General features: G+C 41.0%; 1 protein-coding gene across 1 annotated transcript in view; it reads right to left on the bottom strand.

Annotated features, from left to right (window-relative positions):
* Nucleotides 1-1,549: 1,549 nt before the first annotated feature.
* The window catches only part of col5a2a (collagen, type V, alpha 2a), a 40,816-nt gene continuing 22,095 nt past the window's right edge, over nt 1,550-20,270 (bottom strand). Inside the window, exons 7-54 of the mRNA XM_040027576.1 lie at nt 19,539-19,631; nt 19,375-19,446; nt 16,530-16,574; nt 16,386-16,439; nt 16,176-16,229; nt 15,647-15,700; nt 15,504-15,557; nt 15,253-15,306; nt 15,115-15,159; nt 14,773-14,826; nt 14,604-14,648; nt 14,203-14,256; nt 14,001-14,099; nt 13,864-13,908; nt 13,680-13,778; nt 13,499-13,552; nt 13,293-13,400; nt 13,034-13,087; nt 12,800-12,898; nt 12,641-12,694; nt 12,439-12,537; nt 12,289-12,342; nt 11,844-11,897; nt 11,685-11,738; nt 11,511-11,564; nt 11,330-11,374; nt 11,148-11,246; nt 10,951-11,058; nt 10,769-10,822; nt 10,483-10,536; nt 10,258-10,311; nt 10,095-10,148; nt 9,883-9,990; nt 9,604-9,657; nt 9,454-9,507; nt 7,859-8,020; nt 7,587-7,694; nt 7,360-7,467; nt 7,209-7,262; nt 6,372-6,479; nt 6,096-6,149; nt 5,815-5,922; nt 5,264-5,317; nt 5,048-5,155; nt 4,547-4,853; nt 3,192-3,373; nt 2,857-3,099; nt 1,550-2,514 (exon numbers count right to left, since the gene is read on the bottom strand). Of these exons, the coding sequence (XP_039883510.1) occupies nt 2,368-2,514; nt 2,857-3,099; nt 3,192-3,373; nt 4,547-4,853; nt 5,048-5,155; nt 5,264-5,317; nt 5,815-5,922; nt 6,096-6,149; nt 6,372-6,479; nt 7,209-7,262; nt 7,360-7,467; nt 7,587-7,694; nt 7,859-8,020; nt 9,454-9,507; nt 9,604-9,657; nt 9,883-9,990; nt 10,095-10,148; nt 10,258-10,311; nt 10,483-10,536; nt 10,769-10,822; nt 10,951-11,058; nt 11,148-11,246; nt 11,330-11,374; nt 11,511-11,564; nt 11,685-11,738; nt 11,844-11,897; nt 12,289-12,342; nt 12,439-12,537; nt 12,641-12,694; nt 12,800-12,898; nt 13,034-13,087; nt 13,293-13,400; nt 13,499-13,552; nt 13,680-13,778; nt 13,864-13,908; nt 14,001-14,099; nt 14,203-14,256; nt 14,604-14,648; nt 14,773-14,826; nt 15,115-15,159; nt 15,253-15,306; nt 15,504-15,557; nt 15,647-15,700; nt 16,176-16,229; nt 16,386-16,439; nt 16,530-16,574; nt 19,375-19,446; nt 19,539-19,631 (4,032 nt within the window). The 3' untranslated portion in view covers nt 1,550-2,367. The remainder of the gene's footprint in view (nt 2,515-2,856; nt 3,100-3,191; nt 3,374-4,546; nt 4,854-5,047; nt 5,156-5,263; nt 5,318-5,814; nt 5,923-6,095; nt 6,150-6,371; nt 6,480-7,208; nt 7,263-7,359; nt 7,468-7,586; nt 7,695-7,858; nt 8,021-9,453; nt 9,508-9,603; nt 9,658-9,882; nt 9,991-10,094; nt 10,149-10,257; nt 10,312-10,482; nt 10,537-10,768; nt 10,823-10,950; nt 11,059-11,147; nt 11,247-11,329; nt 11,375-11,510; nt 11,565-11,684; nt 11,739-11,843; nt 11,898-12,288; nt 12,343-12,438; nt 12,538-12,640; nt 12,695-12,799; nt 12,899-13,033; nt 13,088-13,292; nt 13,401-13,498; nt 13,553-13,679; nt 13,779-13,863; nt 13,909-14,000; nt 14,100-14,202; nt 14,257-14,603; nt 14,649-14,772; nt 14,827-15,114; nt 15,160-15,252; nt 15,307-15,503; nt 15,558-15,646; nt 15,701-16,175; nt 16,230-16,385; nt 16,440-16,529; nt 16,575-19,374; nt 19,447-19,538; nt 19,632-20,270) is intronic.

Here is a 20,270-nt window from a genome sequence, read left to right as displayed (position 1 = left end):
GTAGTTGCATGTCTAATCATCTGGGAATTACCCAGATGATTTTATTTATTTAGACAGAGATCCCCTCCCCCTATGTTCAGCACAAAGTTACGCCGATAGTTGCCTCGCACCAGGACACCTGTGCAATCGCCTTGCAATCATAAGTGGTCACCCAAAAGGTTGACATTGCACAATGAATGAACCTCTGGGCAAGTAGCTGATCACTCCAACTACTTGAAATTCATCATAAATACAAAAACACTCAATGCAAACACCGAACAACCCAGTATCTCTCCTACTTTTACTCTAGTGTGACTGAGTTTTAACCAAAGAAATATACCAAAAATAAAGAAACTTAATCACTTGAATTTAGCAATAAATGTGTTATTACTTTCTAACACTTTACCCTAAACACCTTTTATGTTCATCATATGTTTTCACCATAAAATGCTTTCTGCATACAAAGTTATCTATTTGTGCCCAGGTAACCTTTTTACTTTATTTGCCAACCTGTCACGTTCCACTAATCGGAGTCCTTTGCTCCCATTAGTAATATCTCTACCTTGGGAATGCCTCCTTTTGTGTTCAGTCTTTAGCTGCCATATCACTGCTACCTTCTGTGAATGTCCCATGAGCTATAACTATGACATGAGGTGCAATAGCTCAGATTAGGTCCAGTGTCTAAACAGATTTTCCTCATATATAAGATTCACCTTAACCACTGGGGTGCTTAAGCACATCACCACAGGCAAGGAGAGAGTGGTTCACTCAGTTGTTGTCCTAATTCTTCAGTTGCTACAGTTGTGCTGTAAAAAAAAAAAAAATCACATCTGATTTTCTCTTTTTCTTTTCTCTTAAAACAAAGTTTCAGGTCTCTTGGGGCTGCTATCGTAGACAATTTATAAAGATCCAAAATGAAGTCTACTCAAACAAGAACAGGCAGAGAGAAGTATTTTCAATATTTATTTTCAAAGGAAGAAACGCATCTGCTTCCAGTGTGGAACCCCCCCCTCTTCATCCTCTTCCTCCTCCTTCTCCTCCTCTCTGCCTTGGGGGTGTTTGCAGGCAGCCATGCCTTGCATAATTCTAACAAATCTATAATAAATATACTCAAATTCGAACCAAATGGTCACAAGAGAATTACTTAAAAGCACAGTCAAAAAAAAGGAAAGATGTAAAACAAACTGTTCACATTGAAAACTTTGTGTAAAAAGTAAATTAAACTAAATATGAATTTAGGTGCAAAACTGGCCAACGCAAAGAGCCTAACTATACCTGAATCAATATGACAAGAGCTTAGGGGGATTAACAAGCATTTAGTTTAATTTGTTGCATAGCAAAAAATAAAAATTAAAAATACAAAGCAAACAGGCACACTCAGCCGTCTTAGTCTATAAAACTGAGTATTAAAAAAAAAGGATTTCAAGAGCATATATGTCCAGGATACTGCAAAGGGGGAGCTGACATGCATAAAAATCGAATATTCTGTGCTACCTTTTAACTGTACCATAATTGTATAATTGAAGGGGGGGGAAAAAAGAATTACAAATCACCACACATCACTCACATGACACCTCATTCATCTCCCCATTGTTGACAGAGAGATCTTTATTGGCATCCCCAAACCCTGCTCTGTACCGCGCAGCTGGGAGAAGATCACAAAGGTCACAAAGGTCACACTACTTACAAAACAGCACCTGTGTGAAACAAAAGATTTACATGTAGTGTCATGGTGTTCTCAGTTCCGGTGACGAGGTAGCTAACACTGAGTGACTGACAGTCTTCATGCGTCTTTAATGTTCTACATGGTTGGTACAGAGTTTTGAGTAACTAGATACAGACATCGGTTCATCAGAACTCTCATGAGAAAATACCTGCGCCAGCGAACGCATAAGCGGCTGTATTTGTTTCCTCAATAGCACCACAAAGATGTTTTATATTCAGACAATGAAGTAAAAAAAACAAAAAGAAAACAGAGAAGTCTCTAAAAAAAAATTAGTAGTGGTGGGACATACGTCGTAGTTTCAGTGGAAACGTTCTGGGCTTACGAACAGCAGTCATAATAACAGTTTAAAGCTTCTATGTTCTTTGGCGAAATTAAAGGGTAAGATCTTTGGACCTCGAAAATGCACAAAGCTTGAAGTCAAACATACACAAGACGACAGAGGAATGATTCTGATTTTTTTTTTTTTTTTTTAAACCAATTTTTCATGTAAATTCCAAAACAAATCTTTGCCGTCTTGAACTGGGTCGAAAGGCACAATAAATATCTCGCCACGGGGCCACAACAGTCCTCGGTACTCGTATGTACAACGTGGCTGATCGCATCAGCTGTCAGTTCAACAGTCTCGGGATTCTCCTCGACACTTCCCTTCCCTGCTGACGCCTTTACAAGAAGCACACGGGCCCGATGTCGACGCCGAACTCTTGATCCCGGCCGCCAATGTCCACGGGGGCAATATCCACAATGGGAAGTCTTGCTGTTTTCTGTGTCCTGTACTCAAACACGGTCTTGCCCCAGTTGCCATTTGCTTGCTGTTAAAGAGATAAAAACACAGGTTCGTCAGTGAACTCTGTGAAGAGAAAGGCTTTCAAATCCTGAAATACATCTAATTCCTCAGTTTGTTCCCTGTTCACTGTTCATTTTGTGTTCGTGTTCATGCACATACACTCACCTCCTGCTATAAATTAAGCTGAAAAACTCAATTTGTATCAACCCTGATAGAATCTGTTAGAAACTGCTGCCTACTTTCACACCCAGCAGACACCAAGCATCATTATGATTTGACTGATGAAGACCTGTCCAGTATTAACTCACTACTCAATCTTCATCGTCAGGCATGTGTTGAACTACAACAGTTGAAACGCTGGACTTACTGTGCAGGAGTCCTCCACCACTGTGTATCTGAACCGGTTGTTTCCCTCTGCTTTGAGCTCTAAGTCGTTGGAGCCTTTGAGGATCACGGCTTTCTTTAAGTTGCCCGTCTTGTCATCCATGTAGCCCACGGAGTTCTTGCAGTGGTACGTGATGGTCTGGGAAACCTCTTTGGACAGCAGGCGGATGAAGGTCATCTGCACTGCGACGGTGTTTGATGGTTGATCTTTGTTGCCATAAGCAAACTAGAAGCACAAATTTGTACAACATGTTAAGTTCTGGATTGATTTAAAAATGCTCTCTCACACACACACAAAACTAGTGTGTAGCTGCTCACATGTGTTCCGCTGTTTATGTCGGCTCCAAACCACACAGGCTTGTTCCTGGAGGAGGTCCACCACACTTTACGAGGTATGCTGGTTGGGTTGGCAGAGATGCAGGTCTCTCCGGTGTCCATGTTGCAGTGCACTTGAATGGCATCCTCTGCACTGCCTTGGTTTGGATCCACCCAGTACTCACCTACATCACAAAATGGAAGCATTCAAATAAATTGCACTTCCAGAAGTAGGGATATACTAAGTCAGTGTCTACATGAACGAACCCCTGGGGCTAACGATTGGTATTAAAGGCACGTATCTGTTTCCTTGAGCACTTAAAAGGTACATACAAGCTCCCAAGCTGTAAATGGTATATACCATAGGTATATACCATTTCATATACCATATACCATGGTATATACCATAGGTATATACCATTTCCTCAAGTTTTTAGGATGACTGTATGCAATTAGCCTCCTTGGAGACAGACCTGTGCTATAAATTCTGAGTGACTTCCTTCCCGAGTTATTGGGATCTCAAGATTTTCTTAAAACTTGAGGTAACGGTCACAGAGATTCAAACTGTCCAAGGTTTTAGTAGATGCAACTACAGTATCAATTTGAAAATCCTAAGTCACCTGTTCTTGAGTTATCACATTCACACATAGGATGTCCTGCTTCCTTATTCACAAGGGGTCATCACAGCATGTTTGATCTGGCAGACTTTTTACACCAAATACCCTTCCTGATGCACCCCCAGATGGATTTTTGTCCCCTCCTGGGATCAAACTATGGATCTTTCTCTTGTTAGGCGCATGTGTATAAAACTATACTCGGGAGCCTTGACATTACATGCAAGCAACTTTAGTTTGTGTGTCAATATTTACATCAGCAAATGGAAAAACGCTGCAAATACACACAAAACACTATAAAGTGAGGAAAAAAACAAAATCTTACAAAGCGCAAACAAGTGTTTCTGGGGACGTGATGGAAACCAAAACATGTGAAGGCTCACACTGAGACATAAACGAAGAGGAGGGTTCATCAGTGTTGTGAGCTGGAAAAAGTGTGGAGGGTAAAACATGATTTAATCACCATTCATAAAATGCTGTGGCTACATGTTTGCTATTAGCCATTTATTCCGCTTCTGCTCTATCACGTTATTATTTCCTAAAAAAAAAGATTTGTTTCATGATTTTTAAAATTTCTTGTTTTTAGATTTTGCAGGTTTTTTAATTCCTGTTGTGTTTTTGCAGCATTTTCCTATTTGCTGGTGTTTTCTTAAGTTGCAGTGTATTTGACCTCTCAAGGCCACCATAGAAAAACCTCTACATTCTAATAAAGTCAAATCTGTTTAAATGTCTCCCCTCACTCACCGCTCTTCTTCATGGGGTAGCACCTCTTGAGGTCGTCACAGGTCCTGGCAGGATGTTTCTTGCTGCCGTCTGGGCTCTTCATGTTGTCGATCTGGCTCTTGAGGGCTTTCAGGGTGGCTTGAACACCGGGGTCGACGGGCACTATGGTGGAGGCATTGCTGTTGGGCAGAGCTTCGTCCTCGCTGAACTCAGGAGGAGGTGGCCCAGAGTCGTAATCCTGGGGGCCGCCGAATAGGTCATCCACAGCTGCCATGGGACGTCCGGGAGGGCCTGGAGGACCTGCGGGTCCGGGTTCTCCGGGAGGGCCCTGCGGGTTTTGGAATAGTAGTGTGAAGACTGTACTCTTTGGGGTTTTTATTTACACATTGAAATTTTGCCCATCCCCTATTCCCTATGTACCAAACATCTGTTGAAAAGATGTTCTGCATTTTAACAAACATTCTCATCTGGCTCCTTTTTATGAGCTTTGCACACACTTTTTGCTGCGTAATGAGACAATACCTCTGGTCCAACTTCTCCTGTGATCCCACGAGTTCCAGGAGGCCCCATTGGTCCAGGCAGTCCTATGTATCCTTCTTTTCCAGGAGGCCCGATAGGTCCAGGAGGTCCCTAAATCATAAGGAACAGTTAGCCTCAAATATGAGAAATTAATTCCAAAGTTATAGTTGATATGAAGATTATTCTCTTCCTCAACACGAATGAATTGGTGGCAATTACCCTCGGTCCACTGGGTCCAACAATTCCTGGAGCTCCCTGCTCACCAGTTGTGCCCTAAAAGCAATAAATCAAATTTATTAGTCTGTTTAATGCACTTGAACTCGATGAACACAATCTATTGATGATACTCAAGTGGGAAAACTCAGCTAATGGTACCATTTGTTTTGTTCAGCTGATTTTTTGTGAAACAAAGTGTCCACTTTAGGGCACTGCCAAGAGTAAAGTAAATACACTACGTTTTCTAATCTAGCTTATAGCTGTCAGTAATTGGGTCATGAGGGGTGGGTTGATGGGATAATGACAGACAACATTGTTAGCAAAAAATGGAAATGAAGCTGCACTCATTTACAAGCGCTGCATTAAAATGAAAGAGAATTATGTTCAAATAAAAAATTAAAGATCCTTTTGATCACTGTCTGATTTGCATTTCAGAGCGCGGTTGGCAAAGGTGGAATAACAGAAGAATACTCCACTGTACTGTATGCAGTAGGTTGGAAAGCCTCTGAGATGAAGCAGAAGTCATCAGAGTCAACATTATCATTTTTACTTACTGGAGGTCCGGGGAGACCCTGCAAACCAGTGAAGCCTCTGTGTCCCTTCTGGCCTCTCTCTCCATGGTCACCCAGGTCACCCTTATCTCCTCTCGGCCCTTGGGGTCCCTGAGTTATAAAAGATTTAGGGCATTTCATAATTACGGTCATGAAATGATGAAGATTGCTTTTACTGCTGTTCTGCACTGAGATCCGAATGAATGTTCATTGAAAGCTATCTGAAAAGGTAATTTACTTTCATAAAACAGATCGTTTCACATAACCACAAGCTGAAGACTCACCACTAATCCTCTCTTTCCAGCTGAGCCAGGTGGTCCAGGAGGTCCTCTTGAGCCCTGAAAATGAGCAAAATCATTAGAAAGCCCTCAGGGAACACAGACCTCTGCAAACACTGAGTCCATCCAGCCTTCTGGTACTGAAACACATTATTCAGTTACTATTAAGGGTTTCAATTAAATCTGCCTCCAGAATGTCCTCATGTGCCCTCGGTACATCTGTTAATACACCCTGCACATGAACAGAAAAAAACAAACAAAAAACAAACAAAAAACGCTTACAGGCTCTCCTCTCCTTCCAGCATCACCTGGGGCACCAACAGGACCGGGAGGTCCAGGAAGTCCCTGAGGACCAACCAAGCCTTCTGGACCAGGATCTCCTCGGTCTCCCTGGAAATTTAAAAAAGTAAGTAAGTGTTAGCTACCTGCAACATCTTTATTTTTTCCCTTTTTCTAATCAATTTTTTTTTTTTTTTTAATTTCTTATCTAGAAAAAAAAAAAATCAAATTTTGGCATTGCTCACCAAAGTTTAGCTGTCATCATCAAAACATTCACAAACAACCCTGGTTAAAAATACATTTCTTCATTTGCAGACACAATAAAAAACACCAAATTAAGCAATAATTCAAGAGGAACCAAGAGCAAAAAATACAAGTTTGTGTCGATTCCCAACAAACAGAAAAGAGGAATCAAGCACCTCACAGGTCTTGTCGCCCAAGTCAGAATATTTTCCTCATTTTCTAATGGTAAACTAATATTGTAACTAATGTTTTTATATTCAATCCTTCCTAAAATAACATCTTTTTCTATTCGTAACATCAGGTTTAGACCAATGTATCAAACTTCAGATCAGTCTTTTCAAACGCTAATATTTTTGCCATTTCAACAGTCCATTTTTGGATTGCTGGTACCTCCTCAGGTTCTTTGTCTCCAGGAAACAACACACAGATCCTTCAAGACCTTTGCCTACGCTGGAGAGGATAGTTTGGAATACCTGTGCATTCCATTCTAAGGTACAAGATCTTTTAAGACAAGAGTTATATCCCTCCAGCAACCTTAGATTAATATAAGATGAGCACTTTTTGCAATGTCATATTTTGATCCTTTCTGCGTCTTACCCTTTGTCCAATAACACCATCCTTTCCTGGTGGGCCATCTGATCCTGCAGGACCCTGAGGACCAGACAAAGAAAAAAAACAAAAACAGAACATTTAGACAGCTTTGCTAGCGTTAGTTGGGAACCACAAACACTTTAAAACATGCACTTACATCTGGACCAGGATCACCACGAGGTCCATTAGCACCAGGAACACCGACTGGACCTGGAGGGCCTTTATCTCCAGGCGCTCCTGTTGAGCCCTGCTTTCCTGGGGGACCCTAAAAAAAGAAAACAGAAAAGTCACAATACAATAAAAAGAACACGAATGTCAAGTTTAGACTTTTAAGCTAGTAAATAACAAAGCTGGTACACAGCAGATATCGGATTTGATACCAACCGCTGGTCCTGGGAGACCTGGTGGCCCACGCTCTCCTCTCTGACCAGGAAGACCTACAATGCCTCTCTGCCCTGTAGTTCCAGCTGGGCCTGGAGGACCATTAGGACCCTAAAGCAGACAACATTAAATTCTCTTAAAGGCAAACAGAAGAACAAGCAACAAGGAATTTCTAAAAAAAAAAAAAATGTATGAGCTGGGACGATTAAAAAAATATTTAAATAAATCAAGTTTTTTATTAAAATTGTGACAAACAAAAATAAAATTGACTTTACCGTAGGGCCATCCTCTCCAGAGTCCCCTTTGTCTCCTGGGCTACCTGGTGATCCTGGAGGTCCACGTTCTCCTTGTCGTCCAGGGGGTCCATGATCTCCACGAAGTCCAGGAGGACCCTCTTTTCCTGGAGGTCCCAGGGGTCCTGCTTCTCCTAAAGGACCCTGATAAGACCGGTTACAGTCACAAATATTTTCATGTGGTTGAAAGCATCAAATGCACTTTTTCATGGGACGTGTTGTGCTACAATACGTAAAAGCAAAAAAAGTTTATCCCTCATCCAAGTGGTCACTGAAAACCTTAAAAAGGAAAAAAAAATTCCAACACATAGAGAAGAAATTTCAGATGAATACTTTTTCTCTTTAGAAAACAAAACAAAATCCTAGAGGTGCATATCTTGTACATTTTTGTAATCTCTATAATTATCATAGATGATGACAGAAATTAGTAGTTATAATATTTAACACTTTCCTCTGTTATTTGAGTGCTGTTCAGTTTTAACTACAATGGCGATGTGATACCTAGACAGTAGGAAAACAAAGCCGGTAAAGTTATTTGTATCATTTCACACAGCCTTAGCTGATTCTGTTGTTTGACCCACGATTGACCCAGGTGATGAAACCAGCAGGACAATCTCAAGCTGGACATCCCCAGCTCCTTTAAACATGCACAAAGGCTGCATTATGTATTCAGTGAAGAAAGTAAAAAGTTTAAATAAAACTTTTTTTTGTCAGGTTCACCATATTGGTGCCGATAGTTTAAAGAGACTTTTGAAACAAGGATCCAGACTTATTGTAAAGCATTATGTCATAGTGACCAAAATTCACAGCATTTAGCCATTCTGTGTGCCATGCCTTCATTTACTTCATCTTTGTCAGCAGGGCCATCTGAGGAAAACAAATGTTGCTCTGTATGTTGGTACAGATAAAAAAAGAAATGCGAGGGGTGGGGAAGTGGGTTGACAGATGAAGGACACGGCAAGAGGGGGATGGAAATGTGTGTATGGATCATATCCTGCCACCAGTTTTGTGATCTTTTCTGGCCTGTTTTTTTCTTTCTTTACAAATATTAAAGAATTGATCACAGAAAAGAATAATGATGCCTTAACGTACAAATTTCAGAGGGTCAATACAATACATACAACACAGAGTAGAGGCATGACTAATATGAGACTATAAAGGAGTTATCTATTATCTATTGTAAGGTCTTTACCTTACAATATAAAGTGCCTTGAGGTAACTGTTGTTGAGATTTGGCTTTATATAAATCAAACTGAGATGAATTCAACTTGTTATACAGACAAGAATGCTTAATGAGGGAATGATGGTGTCCTTTTTGAAATGACAGGGAAGGAGACAGATAGCCGTTTTTGCCTTTTTCGAAACTTGACTTAGGTATAATATACAAAGGTAGAATTTTAGATTTTTTTTTATTGTGTCAGCATTTATTTTGATTTGCAAACTATTTCAGTAAAGTAATTTATTTACATAAACGGGTGATTGTGCATCATCTTTGGTGGTTTAACATTTGTAACCCATACATTTTTCTTTTTCTTTCACGACCTTGTATTCAAACCCTAACTTGGGGCAGTACTTACAGGTGGGCCAGGTGGTCCAACCCTTCCTGCAGATCCAGGGAAACCAGTGGGGCCCTGCAAAAAAAGGAAAAAAGAAGTGGTTTGAACAGCAACAGAAAATAACATAGTGTTTTGAAATGTACTTATAATTGTAGGATCAATGGATCTTACCGGTGCTCCCTGTGTTCCTCTTCCTCCTTTCAGGCCAGCAACACCAACTGGTCCCTACAAAAAATTATATCAACATTTAACTAGAACATAATCTCTCAGTGCACGCATGCAGGAAATGTGTGCAACTGAGAGATTCTGTTCTAATGAGGAGCAAGCAGGAAGTGAAAGCTCACTTATTTAGAACTCGCAGCCAAACTGGATTAACTAAATGTATAGCAATAAATAAGTGGTTTTGGAAATAAAAATGTGTCAGAACAACTACATTATTTTGCAACTCACAGGAGGTCCATGGGCACCAGCCAAGCCCTGTGGCCCAGGAGACCCTGCATCTCCTTTCTGGCCTTGCTCTCCAGGCTCTCCTTTTACTCCAGGTTGGCCATCAGGACCCTGTGAGGTGTAAATGATATTAGCAGAGATGCTTTTCCTCCTTTATCTCCTGTGGCATTGTCAAAGGCATGCATATATTTAGCAAAGTGTTTCAGTGTACTTACAGGGGGGCCAGAAAATCCAACAGCACCAATAGGACCAGGGTCACCTCTCGACCCCTGCACCACAAGATAAATGTTTGTATTACTTTGTAATGACCTGCCTTGTTTCAGCACAATAAAGCAATACTTAATGTGTAAGATGCAAACACTGGTGAGGTGTACCCACAGGTGTTCCCCTGGATCCTGGTGGTCCAGACGGTCCTTTGGGTCCAGGTTCTCCCTGTAAAGAAGCCACAGGTTTATTGCAATAATTTGGATAACAATTTATTGAGAATCCAGTATTTTTATTGGTGTAAAAGCAGCATGGGGCAAAGAGTTTCCTTCCCAGAACAGTGGGCCTACTGCTGTCAAACTGCTTTTGTGCTTTATGTGTGTTTCATAAGGACTCTACCTTCTCACCACTGGGTCCTGCAGGTCCTGATGGTCCAATGGGACCTGGTGCTCCCTGTTGACAGGAAAGAAATGTGGTTGGGGATCTTTGCTCATCACCATCACTCATCATTAACATAAACTTGTGCAGTCCCGTCAGCAAACAGATTTCTTTCGACAAGCATTGACAAGTCTTAAGCTTGTATGGGTACAGCATTAGGTTTGGCTTACGCTCCTGTCACACTCCTTTGTTCACAGGTGAGCTGAGACTAAATGTGTTTGCAGCAAGTCAAAGATGCTTCACTTACTCTTGCACCATCATTCCCAGCTGTCCCTTCAGATCCTTTCTCACCAATTGCTCCCTGAACAAACACAATAAATGAAAAAGTTTTGTAACCACTTTAAAGAGGAATGTAGTCATGAAAAAAACTAAGGCTAAAAGCACTGCAAAAGATTACTACAATTTTTGCAAAGATGATCACATACTTACTCTTTCACCTTTGGGACCAGGAGGACCAGAGATGCCCCTCTCTCCTGGCATTCCCTGAAGACCTGGAGGACCCACGTCACCTAAAGCACCGGTGGGACCAGGGCTACCCTTCAGTGACAAGCATCAAGGTTAATACGAGTTGGCCCAAACTACTCCAGACTTGTGAGTTATACATTGATTATGGTGTATAACAATACCTTTGGCCCATCTGGACCAGGTGCACCAGGAATTCCTTTAGGTCCCTGCAGACCTGTTGGACCCAGTTCTCCTCTCTCCCCAGGAATTCCACGCTCTCCCTAGAAAAAACAAATATGACCAGTTGAGTCTCAGATAGTCAAACTCCAGCTTGGACTGATTGGAATCAATGCAGTTCACCTACCCTCGGTCCAATCTGACCCACAGGACCAAGTTCTCCAGGAATACCCTGAAAGAAAAAAGCTACATTTTTAATGCTCAGTCCAAAAGAGACATGAAATTTAAATTCATCCAAGACCTTTTGCAACAATAATTTAGTATTGGATATAACTCAAGGCTACTTTCATAGTTTTTGTTGGACTCACTTGGTCACCTGGTTTCCCAGACTCTCCAGGAGGCCCTTGATTTCCAGGCAAACCCTAAGAACACACACACAAAAAAATATTTTTCAGAAATTATTTAGAACCAGAAGTAATCAAACTCCATGAACTGTTTTAAAACTTTCTGTCCTTTTACAGTGCCTCAAAAACATTACACACCGGGAAGCCATTTTCACCTGGAGGTCCCTGCTCTCCTCTGTCTCCTGCAACACCCTGTTAGAGGACAAACACTTCTGTGTAATGAACAGCAATAATAATAATAAAAAAAAAAAAAGGACTTAGCAAAAAGTTTTTAAAAAATAGTAATCAGACACTTACAGGTGGACCGGGGGGTCCTGCAGGCCCAACCTCTCCATCTTTTCCTGGAGGACCCTGTGGACAAAGTCACACTTGTAAATCCTGCCGATTACACACCTGATGGGGATCCACTCCTTCATCTCCTAGCAGCCTGCGTTCGGTTTAGGTTGATTGCATTAATAATGACTTCTGTGCTCATGAAAGATCTAATAAATCCAAATATATATATTTTTTATCAATTCCTGAAAACAACGAAAAAAAATTAACTGTTTATCATTAATGCTGACATATCATCCTGCTACTCACTGAAAGTTATTTGGGGGTCCTTCCCTTTCTGCCATATAATCAAAAAGGTAAGTGCACAAGGCCCCAAGTACAACTTTTTGACTGTAATAAGTCTAAAACTAATCATAGAGCACTTTTTGTCGCCATACTTCAGCACTTGTGCACTCAAAATAGTACTCACTCTTTGACCTGGCACTCCTGCAGATCCCTGTTCCCCCGTCTTTCCTGGGTCACCCTTTAAGAGTAAAATATATTGAATTAGAGACAGAACATGACGTTACTAGACTGACTTGACTATTAAGGCACAGCTTCAGAGACGCTGCAGCCTTACACTGAAGCCCTTGGGGCCTGGGACTCCCATGGTTCCTGCAGGCCCTCTGTTTCCAATGGGCCCTGTAGGACCGGGGCGACCATCTTCACCTGGGGCACCCTTGAAATGACACAAACCGACACTGGTTATTTATCATAATTTTAAAGAAAACTCCAGTACGTGCGATTCAAACACATTAAAATATACAAATACTCAGAATTACCAGAGGTCCATGTTTTCCCTCTGCACCTTGAACTCCGGGGGTCCCAGTAAGACCCTGTGGAAAAAGTTTTGAAACATAAGGATAGGAAGCTAGAGCAATAAAGAGAAACTTTCGGAAATACTGTAGCTCAAAAGGGAAAATGCCAAGTTCTTGTGTTACCCTTGCACCTGGTAGACCAGGTTCTCCTGTGCGCCCTAGGTCTCCTAGAGAACCTTTTGGTCCTGGTGGGCCTGATATTCCACGATCTCCTTGAGCACCCTTTTGACAAAACAAAATTGCTGATTAAAGCAAGTAAACAAGCGGTAAACAAAAGGTTAACCAGGAAATAAAGTGTTCAGAGCACAAATGTAATCATTATGTACATATAGCATGATTTATGGTAACGAACTGTACCTTCGGTCCCGGCAGCCCATCTGCACCAGGGAATCCTCTGTTTCCAGGAGATCCCTGAAAGAGAAGTGATGATTTAATATGTGCATATTAAACCACATCAGTAAAGTGAAGAATCCCAGAAACTATAATTTAATGTCCCTTTAATTCTGACTTCCCGAACTGCAAAGTTGTGTGAACAAATTACTGAGCTGACTCCTGCCCTGGAAGAGGAACTACGTGAAAGGTGAGTGTTAGAGTAGGAAGCAGAATCCAGGCTTACTCTTTCACCGACAGGACCAGGAGGCCCAACAGAGCCGGGATCTCCACGTAGTCCTCGCTTTCCTTCCTCACCTTGAGGTCCGATCACTCCCTGGGAACCAGGCGGACCCTAGAAAATCAACACATGGAACAAGAAGACTGAATAAGAGGCAAGTCTGGATTTATAATGCAATCTGCATCAGTTTGACTATTTGATCTGAATCTTACCGGTTCCCCTTTAGGTCCAGCTTCTCCTTTAAATCCCCCAACACCAACATCTCCCTTTGACACAGAAATGCAAAAATGTGAGTCTCCTGCACATAAAGCGATAGCTTACTGTTCATTAAGCATTTACAAAATCTCTGGCAGTTAAAAGCAAGAATTCAGTTCAAACTCTGAGGCCTTTTACCAGTTGTCCTTTGATCCCAGGTTGACCAGTGCTTCCCTGAGGTCCTGGTGGGCCACGGGGCCCAAGATGGCCGCCTGAACCTTGCGGACCAACAGTACCCTGTAAGAAATTAAAACGTGTTTCTTTTTGTGACTGCACTTAGTATTAATAATAACATGCCTGGAGTAAATAAGTGTTAACTTACAACTGGTCCTTTGGAACCTGGGCCTCCATCTGTTCCCATGGGCCCCTGTGAACATAGAAACTCTCTAATTAGAAAATTAAATCAATGCGCAAAAGTGAAAGTGTGGCGTGTAAGTATGGACAAAGTAAGAAATTAACCCTGATGCCAATGGGGCCAGGTCTCCCCTGATGACCGGTCTCTCCTCTCTGTCCTTGTGCCCCGTCTGGACCTCGGACACCTGTGGGGCCAGGCTGTCCCTGTGGAAAACAAAAGCCAAGAACAATTAATATAAACAATAAAAGTGATATGTTTGGCTTTGAAAGCATAAAAGAGCAAATAGCTATGTTCTTTGTTACTTACCTTCATACCTGGGGCCCCTGGATATCCAGGTGATCCACTGAGACCCAAGGGACCCTGTTAAGAAAGAGTATTGACAGTAGGATGTTACTGTAACTTCATCACCCAATTCACATCTAAAATTATGCAAACATAATGGTTGCTGACATACAACAGGGCACAGCAACCATGCAAGTATCACTACTTTTCTATCTGTGTGTCCGTTATTGCTCATGTGGCTAGTTCACATATGTTTATTTGGAGTAACACATAAACATATGTTTAAAATAAGACTGATGATTGCAACCCAAATATATTTTCCTCAGTTTAACCTAAGCATCTAATTTGGATTTCCAAAAAGTCATGATAGTCTTTTTGGTGCACAGTAAACTCACAAAAGTAAAACACAGCATATTGCGACTTACCATTGGACCAGATTTCCCGATATTACCAGGAGAACCACGCTTACCCTGCAAGGTAAACATCAGTTTGGTTCAAAAGTCATAGAGTAATATACACACACACACACACACACACACAGACACACACACACACACACAGACACACACACACAGGTGGTGTCATCGTCCTTACCGCTATACCACCTGGTCCAGGGCGTCCTCTCTCGCCCGGCATCCCTGCAGGACCCTGTTATCCACAGAGAGTGATAAATTACACCTACTTTTTATTTATGCAAAGGTTTAAGGTGAAAAGCTTTAGTTACAGGAAAGTGAATACATGTTTAGTTGATTCAAAATGAGAGCAGAATCCAAAAGCAGCCGACACTGAAGTCCACGCCTGCTTAAAAGAATAATAAACTGCATCATCTGCACGGGGCTGCTCCAGGCAATTTGTTATTGTCACTTGGTTTCTGAGCATTTACTGGCTCTGTGGAGACTGTAAAAACAAGCAACAGAAACTTTAAGAATAGCTTACCATAGGTCCAGGTGCTCCCATTGGACCGCTGGGCCCTGTGGCACCCTGCAAAAAGACACAAAACAAAGTGTTTAATGGGAACCATCTAATCCACCAGTGGCACAAACTGACAGACCGTCGATTTGACATCAGTTATACCTTGGATCCAACAGCTCCAGTTTCACCTTTTGGTCCAAGAGGTCCATTGTGGCCCTGTTAATAAGATAGAAAAAGACTCACATACTGTTTTATGTTGTGTATGCAGAGCTGGGCTAAGCACACTGACTTTACTCTTAAGGAAACATGGAGAAAGTGAATGACAGAAGAGTTTAAAGCAAAGTGAAGTCAGTTCACTTCATTATCATACCACTGGTACTTGTTTTAAAGTGCTTCTAACAAGGATTACTCACTCTGTGACCCTTCAGGCCTGGAGGCCCAGGTGTTCCAGGAAATCCTCTAGGCCCCTAAAACCACAGTAGAACATTATTAGTTTTTTCTAATAATAATCATTTTAAAAAGCACAGGATTTAATTTTTATTAATTTAAAGCTTACTGCTGATCCAGGGAATCCAACTTCTCCACTATTTCCTGCTTTGCCTGATTCTCCCTGTGTGGGGAAATGACATTTTCACATTAGACTGTAAAACATCTTTCTATGTTGGGTTCTGTGTTTCTGTTGGTGCTTCTAACGTGCTTGAGGTGTACCGTGTAAGACCTATAAACATCTAAAGTGACAGATTTTATTATTTTGTAATTTATCAAAGCATGTATACCTTTACAGGGGAACCATATTATTCATTTCCAACTCCACATTTTAATTTGTGCACTTTGCATGATTCAATTCCAAATGATCCTTATCAGTCTTCCTGCAGATTCTCAGTTCATTCTCTGTCATCGCCAGTTTATTTCCTTTCCTCTTTCTTTTAAGCCACCTTTTGTATAAATGGCGGCCACTCACCTTGCCCCCTTCTACTGAAATGATCAATTTCCGTAATAAAGTACAATCGTTTTTTTTTTTTTTTTTTTTTAATTCTCTAAAGTTTCACAAGTCGAGGCAGACAAACATCTCAAAGCTAACTTACATCTTCACCTGGCTTCCCCAGAGGGCCCTCAGGTCCTCTCTGCCCCGGTGAACCCTGACAAACACAGATTGCAAACACTCAGCAACAGCCCATCATTCTGACAGCAAAATTTTCTCTAATGAGCAGCTTACCAAAAACAAAAAAAATCAAATAACATTAAGTAAATGAAAATATAGGAACAGAGAAAATGCATGCTTGAAGTTAGAGTACCATATGTCCAGGATCACCAACATCTCCAGGAGATCCTTGTGGTCCAGCTTGACCCTTAAAATGAAGGATAAAACATTCAAAACAGGAAGAACTACTAAATAATAAAATGCCACTCCAGTATTAATAAAAATGTTGCAAACTTACAGGTGATCCATTCGGCCCAGGAGGTCCTCTTGCTCCGTTCTCTCCCTGAAACAAAGACGACGTCAGATCAGTTAAATGTGTTTTATTCAAAAACTATTACGTTAATATATCTATTTATGTTCGTCTTTTTTGTTGCAGCAGTTAAAAATCAAGTTAATTACTTCCATTCACAGAGATACTTATGACACCTATGTGATAGTAGGCACTCTGTGGGTGTGCACAGAAACAGTAGCTGTTTCTATAACGAGATCATGCTGCTGTAAAGTCTTCTATATAATTTACTTACTGCAGATCTAAATATCATTTACATATATATCCTGCTAACTCATCTAAATGACCAAATGCAAATTAGGAGACACAAGCACACACTCGTTTTTATTGTCATTATTTATTTAGGTATTTGCAACACTTAAGAAAATGAAAGTTAAACAAGACAAATATCTAACAGACATTAAGTGTTAAGAAATACAATAAAAAAAAATAAGATATAAAATATTGAAATAGATTTGTGTTTCATTAACTGTTTCAGGAAACACAAAAATGTGTGAAACCTCATAAAGTTGTAATCTTTATGTTTAATTAGCATAATGTTTGGGGAAGTAGTACTTAATTTACTTTATTTATTAACTTACATATGAATTAGGTAATAAAACTAGATAAAAGATTATAATTAGATAATAAATTATAACTTGTATCACAAAAGAACAGGGGCTCATCTCAAAACCATTTGAAATTACTGGGAGGCTTTCTAGTCAGGAGGTTTTACTCCTTCAGCCATCGAATCATACTTTTTCTAAAAAATATCTGCAGTTATTAAAAAGCTTAGCTAAGAACAATATTTAGAAGAAAGCCCAGATCAATTTGCTCCACATATTTGGACTTTTTAAAAAAAAAAAAAATTTCACAGAGTGAAGGCGCAGACAGTCCACAGAGAGCATGCTCAAATGAGATTCCCGCCAACCGACTTCCTGTTTGCTCACACGCAGGCATGGGATGTTCCAGGAGGCTGGGATTTCTTCCCTGAGCCCTTCACTGAGGAAGCGAACAACAGACCTGGAGGTGTGGGGTTAGTAAGCAGAGCAGTGGAAGCGGGGAAAAGGGACTCGCTGAGCGAGGTTGATAAGGGCAAGATTGTTTCTGAGTGTTTCTGAGACGGCAAAGCTCGTGGGCTGCTCCTGGGAGGGGGTGGTGAACACCTGCAGAGAGTGGGGCGAGACAGTACTGGAAACAACCCGGGGCAGGGTGCATTACCGGATTTTAAACATTCAGGATCAGGAGACACAGAAGCAGCGGAGGCGCCTGCAGAGGAGGAGGAAACAGGAGGTGCTGCTGGTGAGGAAGAGAGAACGCCAGGATGCACTGTGGGAAAACGGGGGAGGGCGCAACATGCTGCTGACATGAAGACTCAGAGAGGACCAGCTCCAGTTCTGTGCTCACCGTGTTTCTTCATCATCAACGTTTAACATGTTTAATCAGCTGCTGACTAGTCAACTGCACCCGAAATGTGAAGTAAATCAAAGCTCCACCATCGCATTGCACTGGTGCAGTGCAAAGTTTTGCAGACAGGTCTACTTAGTGTTGTATTTGTTGAAGCCTGTCTGGAGGTAAGCGTATGTGAAGATCAAAGTGCGCTTCTGTTTGTGTTTGAGCTGTTAATAAATGGATTGCTTCTTATGGAATGTTTTTCTACTCCACTCTAGCACTCAAAGCACTTTATACAACACGCCTCATTCAGGCATTGATACAAGCGCTTCTTTTCTATATGCTTACTATCTGACATTCACACACATTCATACTGCAACGAACGCAGAGCAACTTGGGGTTCAGTATCTTGCTGTTATGGTTGTTCTCATGACTTTATTCTCTCTGCAAATAAGACAGAATCCATAGTGGACGTTATGGAAGTGAATGGCATCCCTATTGCTTCTCTTGATGTCGTTGCTGCAGAAGGAAACTGACCCCAATGCATCAACACAAATTAGCCCTAATCCACAAGTAAGTAACAGTAGCATTAGCTTGTTGTCTTCTCCTATTATTGGGATCAAAGTGGAGCATTACAGCAAAACGACAAACTGACATGGGACGAACTTTAAATGATACAAAGACAATATGTGAACTCTGACCTTTCAGTATTGGCGTAAATGCAACGGTGAACAATCAAAGTGCTTAATAAAATATGCACCATATGCATGTCTGGAAACGCTGAATAAAGTGACTAATGATCAACTTTTTGCCATAAGAAGGTTTATTTAATTAAACCTTTTTATGACTTTGAAGAGGCACTATTTCATAATTCAATGACAAAGTTTACAGCACACACATGCATTTTAACCACATCTTTTCATATCTTAATTCCTGCAGGTCACATTGTTTGGACAGGCTGCAAACCCAAAGTGAAAAGAAATTTCAAAAGTGGCTCTTTTCATTTTTCTTTTAGAAACTGCCAAAGACTGGACAAGAGGGAGATACAGAGTGAGACAGAAAAGACGAAGGAACTCACAGAAGATGTGGAACTGCAAAGTAATAGAGTTAATGAAAATATAACACCATTATTTAATTATATTTTATCCATAATTAGCAAAACATAGGAGCTTTATTGGAGCTTGGAGCTTTATTTAATTAAGTACTAGACGTATTAGGGAAACTCCAAGAAATGAGAACACCTGTTCTAGACTGATACCAAAGTTTTCTGCCAAAGCTTCAAGTGGGGAAAAAAAGTTATCCACTCAGGAACAAAGCTAATTTCTTGAGATAAATAGGTGCGTCAGTTTGGTGCTTTTCAGCTGAAGGATTTAATTAAACATCCAGTTAAGGTCGGTCCATATTAGTGCTGTCATGCTCTTACCCTGGAGCCACTCAACATGGCCATGGGTCCTGTTTTTGAGTCAGTCACTCCAGCCATCTGGGCTCCCAGGCCCTGCAGGTAAAACACTGCAGGTTAGCTTACCATGTAAGGCTTGACACGGATACCTGCAGTTTAAACTCTAGTGTTTCTGTTTATTGGCTCACCCCTGGGTGTGATGGATGCCCTGGAGGTCCTGGTTCACCAGGCTGACCTGGTATGCCAGGCTCTCCGTCAAAGCCCTGAGGGCCCCGTATTCCCTGGAGAGTAAACGAGAGAGAGAGTTTAATTTACTTTTTAAAAAGTATTTTTAAAACTGCTCACACTGATTTACACACATATTGATTTATTCCTTTCAGCAGTGGGTTTCAGCTCTTATTTGGATTTTATTGTAACGATGCAAATGAAGACCAATCAATTAGTTAGTAAAGCCAGAAGGTGTTCTAGAACATGTCACTGACTTCAATAAGAAAATAATAAAACAGATGTACCTAAACTTAATTTTCATTTGTTTATGAACTGCGAGCTGTAAAGCGTGTGCAACAGGAAAACCATTGGTTATGTATTAATAAATCACCAGCAAAATGCTGCCCTCAACTCTGCTGAAACTCCACCAAGCAGAGCACATTCATTCATCATGCTGCCACGTCTTTGCTTGCTAAGCACATCATAGATCAAATTTCCAAATTACATCACTTTTTGACCGTTAGTCACTTGTCCTTGAACCGAATGGGCTTTAAGCTGAGTGAGTTAGTGAGGATCCATTCTCATGACCCCAGTAATCAAAAAGCTCAAATGTCATGTGAATTATAGCGAAGTGGGTGTTTCAAACCGATAATACAGACATGACGTCCTTATTTATAGCTTGCATATGATGCAAGATGATAAATATTGTTAGT

This window comes from Simochromis diagramma, unplaced genomic scaffold (genome assembly GCF_900408965.1).
Source record: "Simochromis diagramma unplaced genomic scaffold, fSimDia1.1 OVJJ01000343.1, whole genome shotgun sequence".
NCBI lineage: Eukaryota > Metazoa > Chordata > Actinopteri > Cichliformes > Cichlidae > Simochromis > Simochromis diagramma.
Note: the sequence above shows the minus strand (reverse complement) of the source record. Positions and strands in the feature narration are given on the sequence as shown.